This window comes from Dipodomys merriami, unplaced genomic scaffold (genome assembly GCF_024711535.1).
Source record: "Dipodomys merriami isolate MVZ:Mamm:240054 unplaced genomic scaffold, mDipMer1.0.p SCAF_9, whole genome shotgun sequence".
Taxonomy (NCBI): domain Eukaryota; kingdom Metazoa; phylum Chordata; class Mammalia; order Rodentia; family Heteromyidae; genus Dipodomys; species Dipodomys merriami.
In genome coordinates, this window is record NW_027206512.1 from 51,248,690 (window position 1) to 51,274,768 (window position 26,079).

At 36.1% G+C, this 26,079-nt stretch overlaps 1 protein-coding gene across 2 annotated transcripts in view; it reads right to left on the reverse strand.

The window, feature by feature from the left end:
• The window catches only part of Tbc1d19 (TBC1 domain family member 19), a 97,544-nt gene that overhangs the window by 41,019 nt on the left and 30,446 nt on the right, over positions 1 to 26,079 (reverse strand). The window contains exons 5-13 of one of the 2 annotated variants that reach the window (XM_070012915.1): positions 22,134 to 22,208; positions 21,033 to 21,096; positions 19,530 to 19,576; positions 15,991 to 16,101; positions 13,550 to 13,622; positions 7,265 to 7,303; positions 4,850 to 4,962; positions 3,511 to 3,585; positions 1,144 to 1,206 (exon numbers count right to left, since the gene is read on the reverse strand). In XM_070012915.1, the coding sequence (XP_069869016.1) occupies positions 1,144 to 1,206; positions 3,511 to 3,585; positions 4,850 to 4,962; positions 7,265 to 7,303; positions 13,550 to 13,622; positions 15,991 to 16,101; positions 19,530 to 19,576; positions 21,033 to 21,096; positions 22,134 to 22,208 (660 nt within the window). The remainder of the gene's footprint in view (positions 1 to 1,143; positions 1,207 to 3,510; positions 3,586 to 4,849; positions 4,963 to 7,264; positions 7,304 to 13,549; positions 13,623 to 15,990; positions 16,102 to 19,529; positions 19,577 to 21,032; positions 21,097 to 22,133; positions 22,209 to 26,079) is intronic. The other variant, XM_070012916.1, reaches the window with a different exon arrangement.

The window sequence follows — 26,079 nt, forward strand, 5'->3', positions numbered from 1 at the left end:
ACTAGATGCTTAAGAGAGAGAGTCCTAACTTCTTGACCAAATATATGCTGTTCTGGGGGTAGAGGTAAAAAAAAATGAGTTATGATTCAAGCACCACAAAAAAAGACTTTTACTAAGGTTCAGTAGCTTCTCTTGGATAAATGTTGTTTTCATTTAGAGTCCTGAGGTGGCTGTACAACCTTAGCACAGTTTCTCAAAACTGTAATTTTTTAAAATTGAATTCAGGACCTTATGTTGCTAGGCAGGCGCTCTCTAGCCCTTTTGGCTTTATTTTTTGAATAAGGTCTCAATTTTTTGCTCTGGCCATCTTGGACCATGTTCTTCCTATGTCAGCTTCCTGCACAGCTGAGATGACAACTGTACTGCCATAACAGTTTTTATTGCTTGGGATGGAGTCATACAAACCGTTTTGGCCAGGCTGGCTTTGAACTGAGATCCTCCTTATCTCTACCTCATTAGTATGAGTAGCTAGGAAAACAGATGTGAGTCACTGGCACCTAGTAAATGTATTGTGCTTTTTAAAAAATAGGTTTTAATGGTTTAATAATTAGTAGTTTAATATTTAAAAGTTTTTAAGGGGTCCTCATATTCCCATTCCAGAATTAACCATTTCCACTCTATTTCGGAAGCATACAGGTTATTGGTAAACTCGTATTACTTTGTAAATAACTATGTTCATTACTGGTTTTCAACTTTTTATAAATGTTTTTATTTTAGGGAAAGATCTGAGAGTCTATGATAGCATATAAAATGATAAAACCGTGATCAGACACTGCAAATAGATTTCAAAATATTTACTTTTTAATTCAGCATTCTCAATAAAAATTATGTAAAATGCTTACCCTAAGTCTTGGTATGACTTACACATGAATTGGACATCCAACTTCAAAATCTGTACTGACAGCAAATAGAGAATACTTACCTGCCAATACCTCCTGGTTAGAGCATAAATAACTGCAAGAAAACCCAATGATTCTACTTTACCCTTCAGTAAGAACACTGTGCAACCTGTGCCCAGCCTACAACACTTTATCTGAGAAATATGGTCTGGATTTCACAAGAGTTACTTAATGCAGACATCTCTAAAGTACCATTTAGAAAACCTGAAACAAAAATATTATATATATTAATTGTTAAGCTTACCTGATATAAATAATCTTCAAATACAAAATAATAATCATCATTACTTGCAGTCAACTTTACATCCTAAAATTAAAAGCAAAGAGTACTGAAAGGAATCTAAATGAATCTGCCTGCAGTTCTAAAGAATACATACAAAAAATAGAAACAATATTGCAATAAACTTACTACTCTGCATGACTATGAAAACTTCTCAATTATATTTTACCACTGCCCATTGCCAGTTGATCACTATAGGTGACACATTAGCTGATTTCCAGTTCCTTTTCCTTTTTTGTTTTTTTTTGGGTCCAGTCGTGGGGCCTGAACTCTGGGCCTGGGCGCTGTCCCTCAGCTCTTCAGCTCAAGGCTAGAGCTCTACCACTTGAGCCACAGTACCACTTTCTTTTTTGCTAATGTGGTGCTGAGGAATCGAACCCAGGGCCTCATGCATACAAGGCAAGCGCTCTACCACTGAGCCACCTTCTCAGCCTTCCTTTTCCTTTTTAAAGGTTTCATTAATAATATTTATTTCATCTCCTTTAAATCTAATTCTTACATGTCCTAAAAGTAGAAAAGAAAAACGGCTACCATCAGAACACCTAGCAGCAAACACAAAAAATCTGCCCTCAAATCAGCTCCAAGCTCACTGTTCAAGTGCACATACTTGCTCTCCCTTCAAAATACCACATATCTCCCTTGCCTTTGTGATTATTCCTTGTAAGTCATCGCTTAGCAGGACTAGTAGCCCTGACTTCCAATGATGAACTCACATTTTAAGAGATTGTTCCTTGACTTTTCCTGGATAGAATTTCAGTTCCTTCATATTTAATTCTATCCCTACTTTCTAATCAGAACAACTTTAAAACTCTCTTCTAACCCTGTAAGACTGTAGTCAATTTGAGCCCAAATGTCTTTTAAAAAAATACAGTTAGCACGAGCACAGTGCCTCAAACCTAATGAGCATCCTATGCATGGCCAATGAATGAACAATAAAAATAACATTTTAACAGAAATTAATTGTGGTTTCTTGTAATGTAACATATCACTGTATAGGTACTATTCTCCAATAATAAACAAACAACACATCTGCATTATCCCCAGATGTCTCTCAACACCTTTTACAGTGAGTTAAAGCCTGCTACTGATGTGCCTCAGTGTAAAGAATATGCACAATCCAAGAGATGTAACTAAGAGTTGAGATCCAGTTCCACTACACCCAGCTGTGCAACTTTGGTTAGGAATTCTAAGCCTCAGTCTCTGATATGGTTTGGACAAGTGACCCCTAAAGGCCCAACTCACAGTTCTGTGGGAGGTAACAGAGCCTTTAGGAGGTAAAACTGGGTGAGAGGAAGCCAAGTTGTTGGTGATGAGCCCTGGAAGGGAATGCTGAGAACCTGACTACCCCTCCCCACTCCGCTTTCTGGACAAATAGACTTGCTCCACCACTTCTGCCTTGCTCGGTTGTTTGCCTGGCTATACGTCAAAAATCAACAAAGCCAACTGATCATGAACTGAAACTGCCATAAGCCAAAATGAACCTTTCCTCTTTCACAGATGATTATCTCAGGTTTTTAGTATTCATATTATAAATAAGTATATTATTACCTACTTTAGAAATTATGGGTAGCCACCAGGCACAGGTGGCTCACGTCTGTAATCTTAGCTACTCAAGAGGCTGAGATCTGAGAATTGCAGTTCAAAGCCAGCCAGGGCAGAAAAGTCTATGAGCTCCTATCTCCAATTAACCATTCAAAAACTGGAAATGAAACAAAATGAACAAAAGAGCTCAGGGACAGCGCCCAGGCCAAGTTCAAGCCCTACAACTGACAAAAAAAAAAAAAGTATGGATACATGCTTAGGATAGCATCAGATGCTGAGTAACTATTGAGAACACTATTTCAAAAATTAACCTAAGGGGCTGGGAGGGTGGCTCAGTGGTAGAGTGCTTGCCTTGCATGCCTGAGGCCCTGGGTTCAATTCCTCAGCACCACATAAGCAAAAAGAAAAAAGCCAGAAGTGGCGCTGTGGCTCAAGTGGTAGAGCGCTAGCCTTGAGCTGAAGAGCTGAGGGACAGCGCCCAGGCCCAGAGTTCAGGCCCCCAACGACCAGACCCCCCCCCAAAAAAAAAAAATTAACCTAAATCCCTTTTACCCACAATGGTCTTCTCCTGTTTATTTTTATGGATCTTCAACTTTACTTGTATGAAAAAATTCCAGATCTAAAGGATACCACATTTTTAGATCCACTGTATAATAAATACAATAAATTCTGATTCACTGATTGGGAAGAAGTAACAAAAAAAAATCCAAAGAAAAGAGCACAGTATTTATTCTCAAAAACTCTCCATTTTAATGATATTAATAAAAAAAAACCCACAGTTCCACTTACCTTATAAATTAGACTGTCCACCAAAAGGTCATGTTGTATCACATTGGTCTTAAGTTGCTCATAATACAAGACATCCTAAATTTAAAAGTAAAATGATTTAAACAAATTAAAGGTCAGTTACATTTATAAGAGCAGCCTTAAACTTGAATTAAAACAAATTATTAATGGTAGTATTACTAAGAGAGTATGAAGTCTACTCACTAATACAACTCATGCCTGAATAACAGATTTTCAATAAATATGTCTCTTACTATCACTCAAAGCAATACCTGGTACCTGGTAAGTACTTATCAATACTAAATTGATTAAGAGACAGGATTTGTTAATCTAAATCTTGAACAGGGAGTTGGCAGGTTACCAAGAGTACAATTTTCTACAAGAGATGATACATTCACCAAAAAAAAAGTAAACCAAATCTATTTTACAAACGGTTCTCTCTAAATTGGTACCCAAAAGATCAGCTATATCATTTAAATTTCTAAAATTTAATTTAAATGTCTAAAATTTCTATTGATATAAACCATATGTTTTATTCTTTTTTTTTTGTCGGTTGTGGGGCCTGAACTCTGGGCCTGGGCGCTGTCCCTCAGCTCTTCAGCTCAAGGCTAGTGCTCTACCACTTGAGCCACAGCGCCACTTTCGCTTTTTCTGCTTATGTGGTGCTTAGGAATCAAACCCAGGACCTCAGGCATGCAAGGTAAGCACTCTACCACTGAGCTACTTTCACAACCCCAAGACCGAGTGATTTTTGATAGTTCTGTTCATAGAGGGAGATCTAAAACTCCTCTCTCTCTCATACACACACATGCACATACGCACATGTGTGCACACACACAGACACATGTATACTACTCCAGGCAGAATCAACTTCTTAGGTCATTTTTCTTTATTATATCCTTTATCTGTCTGTTGGTGATTTCCTTTCATATTAATTAAATTTCCCAAAATATTCTTATACTTAGAAAAATAGTATTCCCATGATAATATTCTAATAATATTAGAATCATGGAAGAGTATACAGCTGAATGGTAACTGTAGGAATGAAGACTTCATTTATTTCTTTATTTCTTTCCTTCTTATTATAAGATTTCAATTCTATCTTACATTTTTATTTATCTAAGTTATCAGACTTACTTTCAAACTTTTACTTATTGCTTTACCACAAATATTAAGTGTGTCAATTAAGTTTGTTAAATTTTGTCACAGAACCTTAAATTAAAATGATTTTGAAAATACAAAGGAGGGACTGAATAGACTACTAAAGAAAAGTTTTTCTGTGTTACAGTGAGGATCTATAAAAGTCATGACTAGCTCGTGTGCCCCACGCTTTTCTTCTTACCTCTGGCTGACTGGAGACATTGAGAATGAGAGCCCACAGTTCTGCTCTCAGTGCTGTGGGGCTCCCTTGCCTGATGTACTGTTGAGCAGCGGCACTATCTTGCTCCACTAGAACTGTGGAAGGATAGTCAGATCTTATTAGAACTTTCACAACCTAAGAAAACCGTTGAACTCTTCCATTGTAAGTCTTTGGGGAAGCCAACATTTGTTCTCTATATCCTACCCTTTTTCTCTTTTCCTCTCTGGACTTTGATAGCGCTCCATCTCAGCTTAGAGCTGTTAGCCATAAACCTGGGTTTATCACCTGGCTTCTGGGGCTTGAAACTAAGGCCTTATACATGATAAACCACAACGTCTTCCACCGAGTCCCGGATAAAAGCTTTTTAATGTATGAACCTTGATATCCCTTTGCTTAAACTATAGTTCTATGAATCTGAAACCACTTATAGATAATTTTTATATTCAATGAAGTCATATATATCTATAATACCCTTGAACTTCTTATATATAATCTATTGTTGCAAATGTTCTAATATTTGGAAGTAGTAGTACTATACTACTTATAAATAAGAATCATTATATTCTATTATATAATACATAGTTATATATATATCTTAGTATGTGAAATCTAATATGTAATATAGACATTTCTCTTGTCTGCAAAATCAAAATAAAGCTCTGATAAGCTTAGTTTTTATGATACTGGGGTTTGAACTTAGGCCTTTGCACTTGGTAGGCAGGAGCTTCACAGCTTCAGCCATGTCTCTATCCCATTTTATTTTGGTTATTTTTGATAAAGGATCTCCCTTTTTGCTTGCACTGGCATGGACCCCAATCGTCCTGTTTATTCTTTTCTTTAAAAAAAAAAATTTCCTTCTGTTTATTCTTTCCACCATAGCTGTGACGACAAGTATATACCACCACACCCACTTTTTTCTACTCAGATAGGGTCTCACCGAATTTTTTCTTTTTCTTTTTTTTTGTCCATTGTCCATGGTGGGGTTTGAAGTCTGGGCCTGGACGCTGTCCCTTCAGCTCAAGGCTAGCACTCAAGCACTTGAGCCACAGTGCCACTTCTGGCTTTCTGGTGGTTAACTGGAGGTAAGAGTCTCATGGACTTCCCTGCCGGGGCTGACTTTGAACTGTGATACTCAGATCTCAGCCTCCTGAGTAGCTAGGATTATAGATGTAAGCCACTGACGCCCAGTGTCAATTGCAAACTTTTTTCTAAGATGGCCTGCAATTGTGATCCTCCCCATCTCAGCCTCTCACATAGCTAAGATGATAGCTGTGGACTCAGCTGTTGGATGACGTGGGATCTTTTGAACTTTTTGCCAGGGCTGACCCTGAACCAGTATACTCCTGATCTTAATTCCTAGGTCTCATAAACTTTTAGTAAATACCCATATCAAAAAATCATCTTTTTGTATTCATTTTCAGCTTTCTTTTCTTTAATGAAAACATTAGCTATTCAGTCTAGAAAGAAAGGCACACAAAATAGAACAGAAAAATAAATAAAACATGTTAGACACTGATTGCTGATGTTTGTGAAGCAGTATTTTTTTTATATTTCCTCCTAAAAGGGGAACAATTTACACTAATTGAAAATTAAATGAACAATAGAAATAAAAGGGGCATACAAAAGAAAGGGATGAAACATATTTTTAATTTGTAATGATGTTCAATGGGAGTCAAATCACACACATGAAGCCTTTTAAGCAAATGATTTTTAAAAATTAGACTAGGGTATTTGGTACAAGACAGTAAAATCTGTCACAGAAGGTCCACTCTGACATAAAGCCTGGTCTGCACAACACAGCTGAAAGATAAAGTAGGAAATAAAAACAAGGAAAAGCATCTTTCGAAGATGGGGGATATTCCTCAGGACAGCGTCTTGGTGAGGGCCCTGCGCAGTCATGGGAACTTCAAATCACAGCCTCTCCTGATACAGAGCACAGTCTCACTGACACCAATGAGAGGTGTGCAGGGGTCCACAGAAAAAGCTGCGTCTTGGATTCTAAATGAAATGCCACCCCTCCCCTCAATGTTTTTGTCTAGCCCCATTAAAGAACACATCTGAATTTGGTCTCTTGAGCCAGCAAGTATATTTCTTCATCTGACACTTACTGATAAGGCTACTGGGTTTTCCTTCCAACTAGAGATTCCCATTCAATTATCTGTATAGTTTAATATTACTCCTCTTTAGGTTTTTAGCTTTTCAGGAATAAATTTCAGTTGAGGATATTTTATGGAGACATTTACCTAGAATAGCCTCATCTTTCATAAACTGTAACAATTATGACTGAAGGGTTGGGAATTTAGCTCAGTAGAACACCACTTGTCTGGTAAGTATAAGGCATTGAGTTCAATCCTCAGCTCTGATAAAAAAAATCCTAAAATATGATTGAATGCTTACCTTTCTGCCCAATACGCACATGCTCATTTTCAAAAAGTTCTAAAAAGGATAAAAGAAAATAAAATTATTAGACATATTACTATATTATATATTATATTAGATATATTATTAGCACACTCAAAATAAAGTTGCATTTTTGTTTCCTGGCACTAACACTTTTATTTGTTTTTAAAACTAGATGGCATTATAGAAAACTACAAGAATTGTTCTTTCTTTTTGAGATAGGATTTGCTATGTAGCCAGACTGGCCTCAAACTTATGATCCTCCTGCCTTGGCCTCTGACATGTTAGGATTGTAAGTATATGCTACCACACCAAATTCTGAAAACTACACAAGCATTATTCTGTATTTAGAAAGAGAGTTTTGTTTTTTTTTTTTTTTGGGGGGGTCCGGTCGTGGGGCCTGAACTCTGGGCCTGGGCGCTGTCCCTCAGCTCTTCAGCTCAAGGCTAGTGCTCTACCACTTGAGCCACAGTGCCACTTCTGGCTTTTTTCTTTTTGCTTATGTGGTGCTGAGGAATCGAACCCAGGGCCTCAGGCATGCAAGGCAAGCGCTCTACCACTGAGCCACCTTCCCAGCCCCCCAGAAAGAGTTTCTTGATTGCTTAAAGTAAGTTCATATGTTAAATTGCAAAAAATAATGAATTAATGTTGTCTTTGTTAAAAAGAGTATTTTCTCATATCACAAAGTAAATGGGACTCAAGAAACAAAGGACCTCTACTTAATTTGTCCTATCAGTTCTAAATGACTCCATGTTTTTGACCACGTATATGGTATATGTATGTGTACATCTGAGGGAAGCTAGGAGGAGGGAACAGAATCAGGGAAACGAAAAAAAGTACAACAGATGGGCCCATCAGCTGCATGGACACTGATGAAAATGAACTAATTAACTCAGGGGCAGCGATGGGAGGGAGGGAAGGAGAGGGAAAGAGGGAACAGCTTATACTAAGCAAAAGGAAAGAAATGTACATATCGCCCGATGTGGAAGAAATAGTTGGATTGTCAAAGCTTATAGAATTCACAAACTTTATAGACTATAATGACAATTTGCCTTGTGAAGACTGTTAAATGTGTTTGTAACTTTAACTAAATACCACTATCCCACAATACTGTGAAATTTGTAAAGTTTATGTAATCACTTAATCTCAATAAAAATTATTTAAGAAATAAAAAGAGTGGGCTGGGAAGGTGGCTCAGTGGTAGAGTGCTTGCCTTGCCTGCATAAGACCCTGGGTTTGATTCTTCAGCACCACATAAGCAGAAAAAGCTGGAAATGGTGCTGTGGCTCAGGTGGCAGAGTGCTAGCCTGGAGCTGAAGAGCTGAGGGACAACACCCAGGCCCTGAGTTCAGGCCCACGACTGATGACAACAACAACAACAAAAAAAAAAAGAAGAGGAAAAAAAAAAGAGTATCTTCTTGTAACATAAAAATATTTCTGTACATTTCATCTTTGACTTTCAAAAAAGCCTGCTGACAATTTCACTTATAATGTCTTACTTCCACTCTAATCTGCCACTATGTACTTGTAATAACAGTATATCTTAAATAGGTAAAATCCTACCATACAAATGCCAATTAAGACTTTTATGGAAGGATTACTTTAAGCATTAATCATAATGAAAAAAAGACTCAGAAACTAGACTTTATCAAAATAACATGTTCTTCAAAAACCATCATTAAAAAAGTATATATACAAGATGCAGGGCACCAACATAAAATACAGTGAAAACAGGAGTTATACCGTGGGGGAGGAACATACAAAGAAACAAACAAACAAAAAACACATGGTACAGGTTCACCATTGTAGGAAATGTACTCATTATCTTGCTCATGTAACTGCAACCCCTCTGCATAGTATTTTACAATAAAAAAATATATTTTTTAAAAAAAGAAAAACAAACTTTACAATTTAGGTGGAGGGGGAAGGAGAGTGTAGTTGTGGAGGTGGGAGAGTAGGGGAAAAATAAAGGAGGGGCAACAATGCTTGATAGGAAATGTACTCATTACCTTGCTCATGTAACTGTAACCCCTCTGTACAGTATTTTTACAATAAAAAACATGTGAAAGTAAAAAAAATCTTAAAAACATCATTAATTGGGGAAGAGGTGCAGGCCTTGATGTCACATGCTAGTAATTAATGAGGAAGACAATTAACAAGGAGAATGAGGAGCCCAAGACCAGCCTGAGGGAGGGAGGGGGAAAAGGGGAAGAGGTAAATCATAGATTGGAAGCACAAACTTGCAATACGTATATCTGGCAAAGGACTCAAGAGTACATAAAGAAATCCTCATAGAAAAAGACAGATAATTGTCAGATACAAATAGGCCAAAGACTTGAATTCACTCTTTCCAAAAATGGTGATGAAAGGAACAGTAAGCATATAAAAGACTACTTGACCACATTGGTTATCAGAAAAATGCAACTAGAACCATTATGAAATACACATTCACCACAATGGAGAAAATAAAAAAGACTGATACTTCTCAGTACAACACAAAATAGTGAACAGATGAGCTTCTCATACAAAACTGGTTGAAGCGTAAACTGATGTAGTAACTTTGGAAAACTGGCACAATCTACTAACACTGAACATATGTATATAATATGATAATTAGCAATGTACTCTCAAGCATATGCCCTAATGCGTACACAGATGTACCAAGTGACATGTGAAAGAATATTCATAGAACACTATTGATAAAAATCAACCAGTGGGGGGCTGGGAAGGTGGCTCAGTGGTAGAGTGCTTGCCTTGCATGCCTGAGGCCCTGGGTTCGATTCCTCAGCACCACATAAGCAAAAAGAAAAAAGCCGGAAGTGGCACTGTGGCTCAAGTGGTAAAGCGCTAGCCTTGAGCTGAAGAGCTGAGGGACAGTGCCCAGGCCCAGAGTTCAAGCCCCACAACCGGACCCCCCCCCCAAAAAAAAAATTCAAACAATGGTAACAACACAAATAGTCCACATACAGAGTGGACTATATATAATACAGCAATAAAAGTTAGAAGTGTATAATTCTATATGAGTTTTACAAACATTAAACAAAGAAACAAGACACAGAGTATATTCACTGATGTGTAGTCTCCTAACTGGTGTACTGATAAGCATGTACGTTACATGTCAATAAAAGTTATTTTAAAATTAGAACAAGATAGTACCACACACTGTGTATTTGAAGAAGTGGTATGGGCCAGCCCTTCCCAAATCTGATTTGACAAGATCTCTTTTGCAGAAAGTATGAAACAGAACATACTTCAGCAAATGCTGCATGAAAACAGCTTTCTCCTTTTAGAAATAGCAAGTGATATATTTAAAAAGTGACTAGTTAGCAAAACTCTCAACTAATAGGATTCATTATTACATACAATCAGCAATAATCACACAAATGTAACACTATTAACACTTATAAGTGGTCTCTGTAGCGTGTATGTGTGGGAGGGTGTTTATAATACATGAAAACTTGTGAATTTGTAGAAATAATGTGTAAGTCTAATTTTTAAAACCTTATTAAATATAATAGGACAGACTTTTCTTGAAAGCTGATAAGCTACTGTGAGAAATGCTCTTTGAATTTAATAGATGAACAGTGGGAACTGGCTACTATTACTGTTACAGTAATAGGTTTTAACGATGAACAAAAAGAACATGGTTCTGTAGGTTACAATCTTCGATATAAAACTTGTCTCTAGTCAATGCAAGTATTCACACTTTCAGACATTAACATTACCTTTCCAATTTAAGCAAAGTCATACACATAGATTAAAACATGGTGACTGCTAGATAAATGTAATTATGATGGATTCCATTCTTCTTTTGAAGTAATACTGTTGCCTAGCAATTCTCAAGTCTAGCAGAAATCCAACTACTGTTCATCTTTGGATGAACACTAATTGAAACTCAATTTTTAGTAGTCCAGGTTTGAGAGGAAGAGAGAGTAAAATAAATGCATCAATGAAGAGATTACCAATCATCTCCAGGCAGGCTCGGGTGCTCTTCCCTCTGCTCTCACTGCCTTTTCACTCATTAACAGCAAGTAGCACACTGAATCTTCACTGCCATGACCACAGAATCTAGCTCTTCACTGGGCCTTAGCAATATCTCAACATATATCTATTATAATATGAGCAAATCAAAGAAGGAAAAACTTTCCAAAAGTAGAGCTACTATGAGGTTCAGAATAATGTTAAATAATTCTTAAAAATCACTTCAAAAATGAAAAGTATGATACAATATTTTATTACTATTTTCTTTCCTTTTTTATACTCTGCTGTCATTGGTAATGAAGAAAGCATAAGATACCTTTTTCTATCAGATAATTTTTTTAAATACAGGCATTGGGGCTTGAACTCAGGGTTTGGCACTGTCCCTTAGCTTTTTCACTCAAGTCTGGTGCTTCACCAGTTGAGCTCTACTTCTGGCTTTTTGGAGATAAGAGTATATCACAGACTTTCCTGCTTGGACTGGCAGATCTCAGCCTCCTGATGAGCTGGAATTACAGGCATGACCACCAGTGCCCAGCTTGATTTCTTCTTATGAAACAAAGAAAGGCTAACTCGTGGCAGAGGGAGGCAGCACACTGTGGCATACTTCAGTGATACACTGCTTAGTTTTGAATCCTGAACCTATCACTTACTAATATTTTGAACTTAAGCAAGTTATTTAACACCCTACTTCTTCAACTCTAAAGAGGCGGTACAATGCCTAGCTTGTACCATGTAAGAAAATTAAATGCAATGCTACTATCCACCACCCAAATAAAAAAGCATATAGGGCATATCCAGCATTAGTGAGGAGGCACTACATCTGTGACTCTCATGCATCGCAGAGAGTCTAGGTGGACATTGGCATTCCCCTCCCGCAGCTGTCTACTAACCTGAACACATGCACTCTAGACAGAGCACTATGTTCCCAGCCTATGCACAACAGAAGACACATGCTAGGATGTTTATAGTGGACTTATTTGTAGTGTCCTCAAGTTTGACACTTTCCAAATTCTCCTCAACAGTACAATGAGGAAATAAATGTGTGGGATGAACCCACATACAAGAAAGTGATTAAATATTTATTCCACTATAGCTGAATCTCAAAAACAAAATGGCAAATAAACCAAGTCAATCATCAAATAAAGACAGTGCATACTTCCATTCATATGAAATTCAAGAATAGTAAACTAATTTATGCTGCCAGAAATAAGTATAGTGGATTATCTTGGAAATGGGGAATACAGATTGGTAAAAAGGGGAGCTCTTATTTGTGCTTTGAGATAATATTTTAGGAGGCATGTTCAATTTGTAAAAATTCATGAGCTGTGAGTTCTTACGATATGTACCTCCCTATATGCACTGTACATTAATAAAGGATTGAGGTTTTGGGCAATACTGAGGTTTGACCTCAGAGCCTCTTCTTTGAGAGGTTAGTATACTACTACTTAAGTATGCCTCCAGGCCTTATTGGGTTTCTTTTTAATTTTTTTTAATTTTTGTTTTACCTTATTGGTTTTTAGCTATTTTTCAAATAGGATTTCAGTTTTTTCTTTGCCAATCTAGTTTTAATAAATGGTAATACTATATATCATTAAGAGTACTACCAGGTTAAATGGATGACATACATGTAATACACACAGGATGTATTTGATGACCACTCATTATTTATTATTATTTAGCAATAACAGCAACTATTATATAATGTTACTATCATAATAGTAATAATAAGTAGTCAACTTCTTTATCTTACTAAGGAGGAAGCAAATCCAAACATGTGTGTGACTTGTCCAACTATAGGATTTTTTTCCAGTACAATACAGGCCTCTTACATTTTCAGTCAATTTTACTTCCATCTTAGCATTACTAAAGTCTTGTTGATCTTTTCTGAAAAGTGCAATGTTATTTAGGTACCAAAGAGAAATTAGTGAACTTGAATACATGATTACATATGCTATTTTAAAAGCCTGAGTCCAATATGCCAGCTTTCACTTAACTTGGTAACATAAAAATGCCAAGAAAGGGAAATATGAAAACCACTAATGAAGATTCTTCCAAAAAGACAAACTTACTTGCATGTCTAATAACTTAAAAATCATTTTAAACACCTTCAAAAAATTTTTAAAATCTAATGATTGCAATGTTCAGGATCCTGTTCTATAATTAATAGTAGCTAATAAGAGACAAAAGCAACCTAATTTTCAGGTATAAAATATCCATGAGATTAGTAACAAGAATATACCCTTAAACTCACTGTCAGTTATCACTTACATTAATTATATGTCATGCAGGAGAAATACTAACCAGGAGGCACTTGTGTAGAATCATCGATGCCCAATTGTCCTGTAGTTAAGCCAAGTTCTACAAAACATTCTTTCTGAAAATAATATATGAAGAATTAATACACACCAGGCTTTGCTTCATAGTAAACAATTACTACTTTCACTTAGAAAATCAGTTTTAACAAAATCACACTGTAAACTGCATCTTTGTTTCATTCAAATATCTAAAAAAATAAAGGACAGCACTGGACAGTTGAATAAATACATCAGTTAAAAATTAAGAAGCAAAATAACTATAATTCTGTTCACCACAGGTATTACTGTACAACATTCAATGGTTTCATGTAAAGTACACATGAATAGAAAAGATGCAAACAGGGTACAGTATCAGCCAATGGGTATCAGATAAAGAGTTTGAATCCCAGTCTCAGTCAAAAAAAAAAAAAAAAGATACAAACACTTAGGAATATATATGTGTGTGTATCTATATACACACACATATATATGAAAAGCAACTTGGATATATTTCTCCTTTAGTAAAATTTCCTTTCCCCTAATTTTTACTGTCTAACAGATAGATAGATAGATAAATAGATAGATAGATAGACAGACAGACAGACAGACAGATGTAGATATATAGATTTTTTTTCTTGTCAGTGCTGGGGCTTGAACTCAGTGCCTGAACACTATTCCCTGAGCTTTTTCTCAAGGCTAGTGCTCTATCACTTGAGCCATGGCTCTGCTTTTGGCTTTTTGGTAATTTACTGGGGATAAAGACACATAGAAGCCGGGCACCGGTGGCTCATGCCTATAATGCTAGCTACTCAGGAAGCTGAGATCTGAGGATCGTGATTCAAAGCCAGCCCAGGCAAGAAACTCTGTGAGACTCTTATCTCCAATAAACCACTAGAAAACTGGAAGTGGTGCTGTGGCTCAAGCGGTAGAGCGCTCTACTGGATTTAACATAGTGCCTGACATGGCAGAGGGGCTCTTACATACTGAACCACACTAGTGAGCCACAGTGCTAACCTGCCAACTCCACACTACAAGGTCACTTCAAAGTTCATAAATGTTAGTTTTAAGAAATCTCCTTTTTTCTTTTTTCTTCTTTTTGTGCTGGTACTAGGGCTTGAACTCAAGGCATTGCACTCTCACTCAGCTTTTTTGCGCATGACCAGTGGTTAGAGCACTTGCCCACATACATGGAGCCGTGGGTTTGACATGCCATAGCTGCCTTGTAAGGGACCTGGAAGGTACACCCAGGAGTACAACAATAAATAGAAGTCAAATACTTGACTTCCCTGTGCTTGCTGTTACTGCCCTTTGTGTGTGCGTGAGTGTATATGCACATGTGCATGTGTGCGTGCGTGCGTGCGTGCGTGTGCGTGTGCATGTGCGTGTGCGTGTGTGTGTGTGTGTTGTGGGAGCTGGACGGATCATCTGAATGGCTGGAAGGATTCTCAGTGATGATCTACCTGAAACACTATGTTTCTCAAAGACCTAAATATACCTCCTGCTAAATGCTTTCAGCTAGAATGTAATAAAACAGAGCACAAAAAAAGTAGCCTCTAAACCAGAGGATTTAATTGATTACTGGTCTCATCTTCCAGAGGCATTTAGGTTTGACCTTTTTCCCCCCCCCTGTGTAATTCATTTATCATGAGCCTTAATACATTAAAGTTATTTGTTTCCTACTTTGACCAGATAGCATTTTGTGTTCCTTATTGTTTTGGGGTAATTAACAAAAGAAGGAGAAATGATAATATCCTAAATCCATCACCAAGAATGTTCCTATATTTTATTTCAAAAGGAATTCCCTCACTGACATGTAACAATCTCCAGAGCAAAGACAGTCTCCAGTTGCTCCTTCAGTGGCTGACCATGGTAAGGGTTTCATAAGGGCTGTCTAACTTACATAAAATATGCTAGCTACCTGTACATTTTATAAAACTCACAATTTCTTTCAATCATTTTTATAGCCATATACCAAGCACCTGAATCCCAAAAAGCTGCCCTATAAATCTATAAATTTATGCTGTTGATTAAAATAAGGAGTAAGTATTTATACATCAATGCATGCTCAATTCTCTATAAATATATTTGCAAAGCCAGGTGCCAGTGGCTCATGCTTGTAATCCTAGCTACTCAGGAAGCTGAGATCTAAGAATCACAGTTCAAAGCCAGCCTGGGCAGGAATGTCCATGAGAATCTTATCTCCAATAAAGCACCAGAAAACTGCAAGTGGAGCTGTGGCTCAAGTGGTAGAATGCTAGCCTTGAGCTGAAGAGCTGAGGGATAGTGCCCAGGCCCAGAGTTCAAGCCCCACAACAACAATATAAAAATATATGTATTTGCAATAAGAAGAAATGTTACTTTATTTGTTTAGATACATGTTATATAAAACATTTTTCCAATGGCTATCTTCTAAAATATGCCAATTTATCTTTAAATGTCTATACTTACCAACTCTGGAATGTCTTTTACTTTCAGAGGAACTTGGATTAAACCCAAATGAGTCCTGAAACCAAGAGAATCACCATTTTCATAATTTGGGTTGCGAAGATTAATTAAAACCTTTAAAACAAACCCAACAGAATTGGTTAGTTTCTTTGTAGTATGTTTGTACTTGTCAAATAGTGATATTCTTGGTAAAGCACCACAAGATTAAAAGCTATTTGGAGTCATGCATGTATTTCAATTATATACTACAATAGTGTAAAATTGTACTGAAATATCCAAAACCATGGATATGCTTTTAACTAATATGGTTTTAATAGTGTAATTATCTACCACATGAAACTCTCTATAAAGTTAAGAATTTAATTAGACAAGGTGTTTTTTTGTTTCCTTATGTATATATGTATTTATTTATTTATTTTTATTGTGAGAATACCGTACAGAGGAGTTACAATTACATGGGCAAGATAAGAAGTATATTTCTTATCAAGCATTGTTGCCTCCTTGTTGTTTCCCCTTCCCATCCCTTCCCATACTCCTCCCCTCCCCCCACCCGATCCTCTCCTCCCACCGAAGTTGTTAAGTTCGTTTTTCGACATAACGACTTGTACATCTCATTGTTGCAGTGGGTCCACCTGTATCCCTAGTTAAATGATTTGATTTTTCCCTTCCCCTCCACAACTTATACCACCATCAAATACAGTGAAAGTATGGGTTATACTGTGGGGGAGGGACATACAAAGCAACATAGAAATCATCTTATAAATATGATAGAAACAATTGCATGAAAGGAAAAAGAAAACAAAAAAACATTTGAATACTTATCTTGGAGTTCATTCCCCTAAAATCAACTTATCTGACCTTTTCTGCTTGACCAGACATATACTAGTTTAGACAAGGTTTTTTTGATGGTTGGAAGAAAATCTGCTTTATTATAATACTGTACCAAGGATAATGTCATAAAAAATAATCACTGACTGTTGTATACTGTTGGTCGGATACAAATTAGTGCAACCACAGTAGAAATCAGCATGAAATAGTATCATATGATCCTGCTGTACTAGTTCTCAGGCATATATTCAAAGGAATGTAAATTAAAGGAATGTAAAAAGAAAATACCGGCACACCCATTTTTGTGACATTTATTTATAATAGACAAGATACAGAATGAATTTGGTCCCCAACAAGTGATGACTGAATAAAGTGTAGCACACATATATAATGGAATATTGTTCATCAACATAGAAGAATGAAATCGTTATTTTCAGAAAAATGGATGTAACTGAATATTACATTAAGCAAAATAAGCCAAGCTGAGACAGACAAATATGGCATGGTTTCATTCAATGTGGAATCTATACCCCTCCCCCCAAAATAATATATGTCATAATATACAAAAGGGGAACTGTTTAAGAGGGGGTTATCAGTGTGTGGGAGGAGACAGAAAGGAAAAGGTGGCAGAAGCTGAGTATTATATAAGTATGGTATAAAAATGCCACAATGAAACTCATCATTGAAAGGAAATGCTTAATTGTAATACTTTCCAGGGAAAATTTTAGAACCAATACTTATCACTTTCAAAAACAAAAATTTGGTAAGTTTCAAGAATGATGAAGAAATAACATTGTGAGATACCTATTTCCTCTAAACAAAACTCACAAGAAATGGGAGCGAAAGAGATGGAGAGACAGAAAGAGAGAAATGTCAGAAGCAGAACTCATAAAAAACAGGTATTTTTCGGCAGATAAAAATCATCTTAATATTTATGTATCTTTCAATATAGAACTGTTCTATAAGTTTGGATATGGAGACGATTCAGGATTGAATATTTGCAAAGACAGGAAGAAAAATATGAGTGAAGTTTTGGCTTCTTAGACCAATGTCTCTCATGTATGTCGATATTTTATAACTCCAGAACAAAGCACATTCTATATTACTGAGAAAGGACCATGGGAACTCTGCTGGAAATGTGGATCTCTTTGCATATGCTCTTGCTGAAAGCTTACATGGTAACCCTGAAATCTTCTGAGTGTTGTCAATGGTCTACCTATACAATTGTTGCAGCAATGAACAAAACAGAATGAAAAGATCGCCTCATTGTATCTCTTCCATTGTAATGGCAGACCACAGGCAATAAAAAAAGATTTAGAAACAGTATGCAATATGGTGAGAAATGCTATGGGGAAAATGCTGGAAAGGAATAGGCGTTCCAAGCAAAAGGGCCTCAAGAGTGACATTTGAGAAAGACATGGGGAATGAGGGAAAGAACATACAAGTATTTGGGAAAATACACTGCAAGAAGAGAAAATAAAAGTAAATAGCTCCATCTGATGGAAGAAAACCAGAGGAAGCAAGTCAGGAGGAAAAGCAATTGGAAGTAGAACTCAGAGAGTTAACAGGGAATCTGATCAAAAAGGGCATTTGGACAGGAAACCACTAGACAGCAGAACTGCATTGTTCTGAATTGCATTTAAATGATTCCCTGTGCTAAGAACAGATTCTAGGTGGAGAAGGGTAGAGGGTGGAGAAGAAAGACTAGGTGGGAGGCTTCTACATAGTCCAAACAAGACTTGAGGATGGCTGGCTACAGCAGTAATGATGATGTTATGAAATGAATAGATTCTGAGCTGGATGCTGGTGTCTCACACCTGTAAATTCTAGTTTCTCAGGAAGCTAAGACCTGGAAGACCTTGGATTAAAGTTAGTCCCTGAGACTTAAATATCCAATTAACCAGATAAAGGCTGAACTGGAGACAGATCAAGTGGTAGAGAGCTTGCCAATGAGCAAGCAAGCTGAGCAAGAACACAAGGCCCTGAGTTTAATTCCAGTACTGGCACTAAATAAATACAACAAATGAAGTACATAGATTCTGGATACCATTTTGAAGGTAAAACTGATGGAATTACATGTTATAGGTAAGGTTCAAGAGAAAGAGTAAAATCAAAGATGGGTTAACTGAATAATGAGCTCCGACTGGGTTTTGAAGAGTTGCAGTTGAGTGTTTGCTCTGCCCCTCAACTACACTGGTCAAATTCACTAGAGGACTCATTGTATTCTCTAACTTTATCACTACATTCTCTATGTTCAGAGAAATCACCTCTGTCCTACTCCCCAATGTACAGTAGGAGACTATCATTGTTTTCTTTTCCTCATAGTCCCCATATCTAATCAGTTTCAAATTCTACTAAATTCTCCTTCAAATTTCAAACTCTTTCCATTTCCCATGCAGTGTTCTTAGTTCAGGCCCTCATCACGTCCTGCCTAGAGGCCTAGGGCAAGGGAAGGAATAAAAAGGGAGAAAACCTGATGCACATCCATAGGCTATGTGACTCATAGTCACTATTTCATCAAAATCTTCCAAATTGACTTCTAAATATTCTTGTTTTTCCAATATCAATTTCTAAACACAGATTAGATCATGCCATTCTCTGGTTCAATAATTCTCAGCTTTATTCATGGAGATCCCTCTACCTGGAGATATTCTTACATGATGCCTCACACTATTCCTTCATTAATATATGTATATTTATCCAGTAGAACTTACCTCAAGAAAATCCTTGGGTGCATAAACAGGTCGAAAAAGGCTTAAATCTAGAATAAGGATAGAGTTAGAAAAAAATTCAGTTAATGTATGAAATGAAGTCATCCATAAAAAACTTTACGTATTTTTCCTACATTTCTGTTGAAGTAGATTATTTCAACCATTGTCTGAGTACTTTTTGTCATACATTGCATTAAGTATTGGACACATAAAAGTGAAGACAAGAGACAATCCCTCACCTTGACAGCCTAGAAAATAATTAAGAATTTCCTCTTCATAAATTATATTATTTGTAATAGACTTTACAAAACAATGTCAATATAATGTAAGGGTTCTCTGTAAGACTTCAAAATACTTAAGAGTATAAACAATGTATTAGTGAATTCCTATAGTTGTATTAAACTTTTCATTTTTTAATCCTAATTGCACACTGCTTCATCTATTAAGACCCTTCTTACCCACGTTTCTTGCAGTGGTACAAGAGGGGAGAAGGGATACCTGCATTTATACAATTATATACAATTATAGGCATCTATTATTGTAAATAAAGTATGCTTGTTTCTCAATATATTTTTATAAAATTGATTGTATTTTACCAGCACAACCATGTTTATTGCAGCATTATTTACCATAGCTAAGATCTGGAATCTATCCAGATGCCCCTCAGTGGATTAGATCAAGAAAATGTGTATATATGCACAATGGAATTCTATGCTTCCACCATCAAGAATGGCATTGCCCCATTTGTAAGGAGAGGGAAAGACTTATAAAAAATTATATTAAGTGAAGTAAGCTAGACCTCATTTATTTCCTCATTGAAACCTCATGGTTTCCTTCATTTGTAATAACTACAATATGTTTAAGATATTCTTAGGAGAGGACCACAATAGTTCAATGATTATGTGCATATGACCATATAAAAAGATGCTTATCAAAATGAACTCAAATGAGATTTTTTTTGTACTGTTTGCAGTTATTTCTTTCTTCTTTCCCTTTGGTTTATTCCCTGCTGTCACTGTTTTTTTTATTTCTATACCTTTTGTCTTTTATATAAAGTTATCTGATTTGGGGAAGGAAAGGGGAAATCAAAAAACAGTGGGACAAAGGGTGAACCAATTCACACTGATACCCTCTAAATACTACATTGGAAATGAACTTTACAACTGGGGTGGGAAGGAAGCTGGGAGAGGGAAAAGTGGGAAAAAATGAGGGAGGGGTAATACTGTTCAAAAAGAAATGGACTCATTACTTGACTTATGTAACTATAGCCTCTGTACATCACCTTCTCAATAAAATTTAAATTAAAAAATTGACTGGATTTTAAATTTTAAACTAACAAAATAAATTCTTTAAACATTCTAAAGCCTATCATTAATATGTCAATGTCATTTACCTTACTTCCAAAATTTGCATTCCTTCCAATAAATTATGTATCATTATTTTGGATCCCTGTTTAAGAACGCAATTTTTTTTCCCACTGCTATGTTTTGAATGAAGTTAATATACCTGGTTCATCGGTTCCCATTTCATTCCATTTATTAAGAAGTTCTTTCTGTTCTAAAGCTGGTCTCTTAAAAAAAAAAAGGTAATTTTTAATTGTTTTCATTATTGAAGCTTAGCAGTGCAGATTAAAAGTAAAAATTAGTAACTTACTTAAAAGTTTAAATAAACTACCATAAGAAAAAATAATTTCACCTGGCATAGCTAATGTTTTCAGAATTGCACTTAATTATTTAACTATAACACTGTATCTAATGTTAGATAGGATATGAGTCCAATCAAAATACCTGTACTAGCCAGTACATTTCAAAAGAAAAAGTGGCTCCTTAGCTACATCCTACATCTTGTACTCATCCAGCAACCTCAGCAATGATGGCAACTACATGTTTAGGTTTCCATGTAGCTTTATTCCTTTCTTTACATCATCCTTGTGAACCTTCAGGGACTTGGGTATCTTAAAGAGTACATCCACTATGTCTTCAACAGCAAGAGCCACCCAAACGTAGGAAGCAGAGGGAACCTTGTTCTTTCCTACTGTGCATGACAATCTGAATCTATACCATTCTTCCAGTGACTGTTCCTTCTTCTCATCCCTCCTCCATTTCAGATGATGCATACCTGTTGACTATAAGGTCCGAATACAGAGATCTACAGAGATTATCATCTACAGAGATGATAATTCTTCTCATTCCTCACATTAAAACCGAAAGATGGTATGCTACAAGATCATTATGTGACTGAACTCCATCTCCAGTTCAAGAAATACGGTGACTGTGCTACATTAGCCAAAATTTAAGGAGGCCAAAGGTAATTAAAATCCCAAAAGTGGGTTCATAATCTTTACAAGCAATTGTCTACATAATCTATACTCTAGATTCTATATTTCTTTTTTTTTAGATTCTATATTTCTATTTGACAAAATGTTTAATACAGATATCATTAAGGCATACATAGCAAAAATCTATATAATGGGCATTTATAAATTTTTTTAATTCAAAATAAGCTGACAAACTAGTTTTATATATAATATATATATATAGTATATAACTTCATGACATTTTTCAGTAGTTAATGAACAGAAAGTTAAGCATAAAATGTTAAAAGTACCTTTCGTGCCAATGGGATACTCAATTCCGTGCACATACTATTTAAACTCTTCAAAATTCTTTTTTCCCAACTTCCCTGAAACAAATGCAGAAATTGATTATTGTTTTTTATTAAAATAATAAAAAATATTGAATAAAAATACTGAAGTTATTATGAGTTACATAGGTTGCTGGGATTGGTTATTCTCATCCATTAATTCACTCAACAAATACTGATTGGCCCAGTAGTGTGCGAGAGGCTACCCTTAGAGTTGAGAAGGAAGCAGCACTACAGTGAATGGCCCACCTGGCCCCAGCATAACACAAGTGGGAAATGGCAGAACCTTTGAGGTAGGGACCAGTGAGAAGTTCCTAGGTCTTTGGGAGCATAAACATGAAGGAGAATATGGACCCCTTGCCTCTTCCTCTTTCTGTTTTGCTTCCTGGTCCTAAAGTAAGCAGTTTCACTGTCATATTCTCCCTGCCTTTGTCATATGGTATTCCTACCAGAGGCCTAAAAGCATTAGGTCTACCCAACACGGGCTGAAACCTAGAAAACTGTGAACAAAAAAAAAATGAGGACAGAAGAAAAAATGATAAACATTATGAGGAAGGAATAGCACATAATAAAAAGGTAAATTAAAGAAATTTGTAAATACTCAATACTTACGAATCCCATTAATAATCTACTAAAACACTGTAACTTTCCAAACATGAAACTGCACTCCTAAATGGCAGCATCCATACTTGGAAAAAGGCTTTTCCTTCATATCACAATGCACACCTAAAACATTAACGATGTTTCATAATACTGTTTAATATTTAGTCCATAAAAATTTCCAGTTATCCTTTAAATGTTTTGTAGTTTTTTAATATCTAGTATCTATTCTAAATTCATGCATTATATTTGTTATTATGTTCCTTTCAAGTTAATTTAATTTTCATTTTGATAAAATTGACTTTTCTGAAGAGTCTAGGCCACTTATTTTTTTAGAATGTGTCACCATCAATTTCACATAATTGATTTCTGTCTCTATCTCCTTTATTCTTTTTTTTTTTTTTTAATTGTATTTTATTTTATTTGAGAACATACTGTACAGGGGGGCTACAATTACATGGGCAGGATAATGCATACATTCCTTACCAAGCATTGCAGCCTCCTCCTTTGTTTACCCTTCACTTCCCTTCCCCGCCTTCCCCCTCCCTATCTCCTTTATTCTTTATAGCTAGAAGCTGTATATTAATTTTAGGAGTCCTAGATATTATCCAGACATGACATATTGTAATATATTATTCTTACTGATGCTAACCTATAATGCCATAATGTATACAGGCCACTTATAGTCATTTCATTTGTTTCAAAACCAGAATAAAGTCCTAAATTTCAGATATAAGAAGAAAAGACAAAAACTATAGATTGTATATATTACTCATAAAAGAGTCAATAAAAAATGAAATAACTAATTTTCTTACATTGTTAGAAAAATTAAAGATGGAATATATGTAAACTGCTTTGAAAAGTGACATACAATAGCAAAAATAATTAGATAGTCTATAGCTTTAAACATAGCTACCATTATTCATAGCTTTCCAATATACATTTAAATAAATAAATATATCTCTTTATGTGGAATACGCTCTATATACTCTGCTCCACCTTCTACTCACTTCTCAGGTTACAGCTTCAATATCATTTCCCCTATGAAGTTTCCCTTACTCCATCTCCTACTCCAGATAGCATTGAGTACCTTTGCTTATAGGTCTCTACTAACACCTATCCTTCATTGACCAAGGAACATAACACAATTTGTCTAGCACAAAAGAAATAATCAGTAATTGAACATATTTCTACTCTAAATAATGTGAAGGCAATTTTAAAAATTAATACAATGACCCCAAGCAATGAATGAACAAAAACTTCATCTATGCAAGCTCATTATCCTACCAACTCAAGAGACTGAGATCCAAAGGATCCAAAGGATATAGTTTAAAACTCCATTGAACAGTCCCTAAACTAACTCCATTTACTGGTTTATTTTCAATACTCTCCTTTTGCTATACTTTTTATAAGTTTTACAACTTATTAGGTGCCCTGATTTGGGTACCTTGTTAATAATCAAACTTTAATTATAAGAAGACAACCTACATTCCACTCTCATATCCTCATCCACACTGTATTCTGAGAAATTTTATTCACTCTTAGGCCTATATACTGTTTACATGACGCTGCAATAACACTATTCTAATTCAGTATTAACCCTACTACTCAATTATGACTGGCATCCAAAACAGAATGAGGGCTTTTAGAATAACATCCTAAAATGTTATTCTAGCCTTGAGCTTTTTTGCTCAAGGCTAGTTCTCTACCACAGTCCACTTGAAGTTTTTTTGTTGCTTACTTGGCGATAAAAATCTCATTGAGGGCTGGGAAGGTGGCTCAGTAGTAGAGCGCTTGCCTTGCATGCATGAGGCCCTGAGTTCGATTCCTCAGCACCACATAAGCAGGAAAAAAAAAAAAGCTGGCTCTACCACTTGTGGCTCACAAGTGGTAGAGCGCTACTCTTGAGCTGAAGAGCTGAGGGACAGCACCCAGGCCAGAGTTCAGGCCCCATGACCGGACCCGAAAAAAAAAAAATCTCACTGACTTTCCTGTCTGGCCTGGGTTTGAACCTCAGTCCTCAGATCTCAGCCTCCTGAGTAGGTGGGATTATAGGTGTGAGCCACAGTGCCCATATGAGAAAACTTTTTAAATGAAGCGCTATGAAGACTTAGAAAGACTATGAAGAACTAAAGAAATGATGGATAAATCTTTTTTTCTTTGCTGTTCAACTGAAGAAGGAACTAAGATATAACCCAGAACAAAAGAAGAAAGGAAAAGGATGTTAACTTCATAAAAGCTAGGCCAATCTGCTACACAGTAAGACCCTGACTCTCTCCTGCCCCCTGCCAAAAGAAAAGTTATTTAAGTAAAAATAGCCTTTTACATTTAAAATGTTTAAATACGAAGACATTTACCTTTTACTCAAATCCATAGCCTCTCTAAATAAAATTGCTATTGCTTCAAATCACTGTCTCTGTGAATTTGAATCTACAATATTGACTCAGAGATTTCAGAAGTATTATGAATAAGGTAGTTTCTAAGCCAAGAAAAGCAAAAGTTTTATGAAAGAATAACAATTGCACTAAAAATCTTTTAAACAAATATTGTAGCCTTGCTACTTTTTTCTTTCCTGTTTTCTTCCCTACTTCCTTTTTTCTTCCTCCTCCCTTTTTCTTCCTTTCTTTTTTCTCCCTCCTTCCTTATCTTCCTCCCTCCCTCCCTTTCTTTGTGTAGCCAGGACCTCATGCTTGTTTTTATCTTGTTTTTGAGGTGGGATTTCATACTAACTCGACCTCAAACCTTGCTCTTTTTACCTTCACTTCTTGAGAAGCTGGGATTACAGGTGTATACCACTCCAGGCTCTTGCTACTTTTTATAGCAGAAATGTAAGCAACAAAAATGAATGTCATTATATCTATAAACCATATAATAAACATAGAGCTTATAAAAAATGAAACTATGTAATTAAAAACTCTGTTCTTTTTGCTTTGAGACAGGATCTCATAGGTGAATTTGGTGTGGCACTTACAACATTACCCAGATTCAGCTTTTTATTAATTTTGCTCTGATTATGGAAATAACACTTTTCTTCCAAGTAAGTTAGATAAAGCAATAGAAAAAATATGTCAGGATGGTGCATATAATCAGCACATGAAGCCAAGAGGATTTTGTATTCAAGGCCAGCCCGGGCTATACAATGAGACACTAACTCAAAAAACAAACAAACAAACAAGGATCAGTATGGTGGCACATTGCTATTATACTCTCAGCTACTCAGGCGATAGAGATAAGCGGATAGGACATCAGTCAGAGTACATCGGTCTCTTCAAATTTGAAAGGTGCAGCAAAGTAGTTCCCAATGTATCTT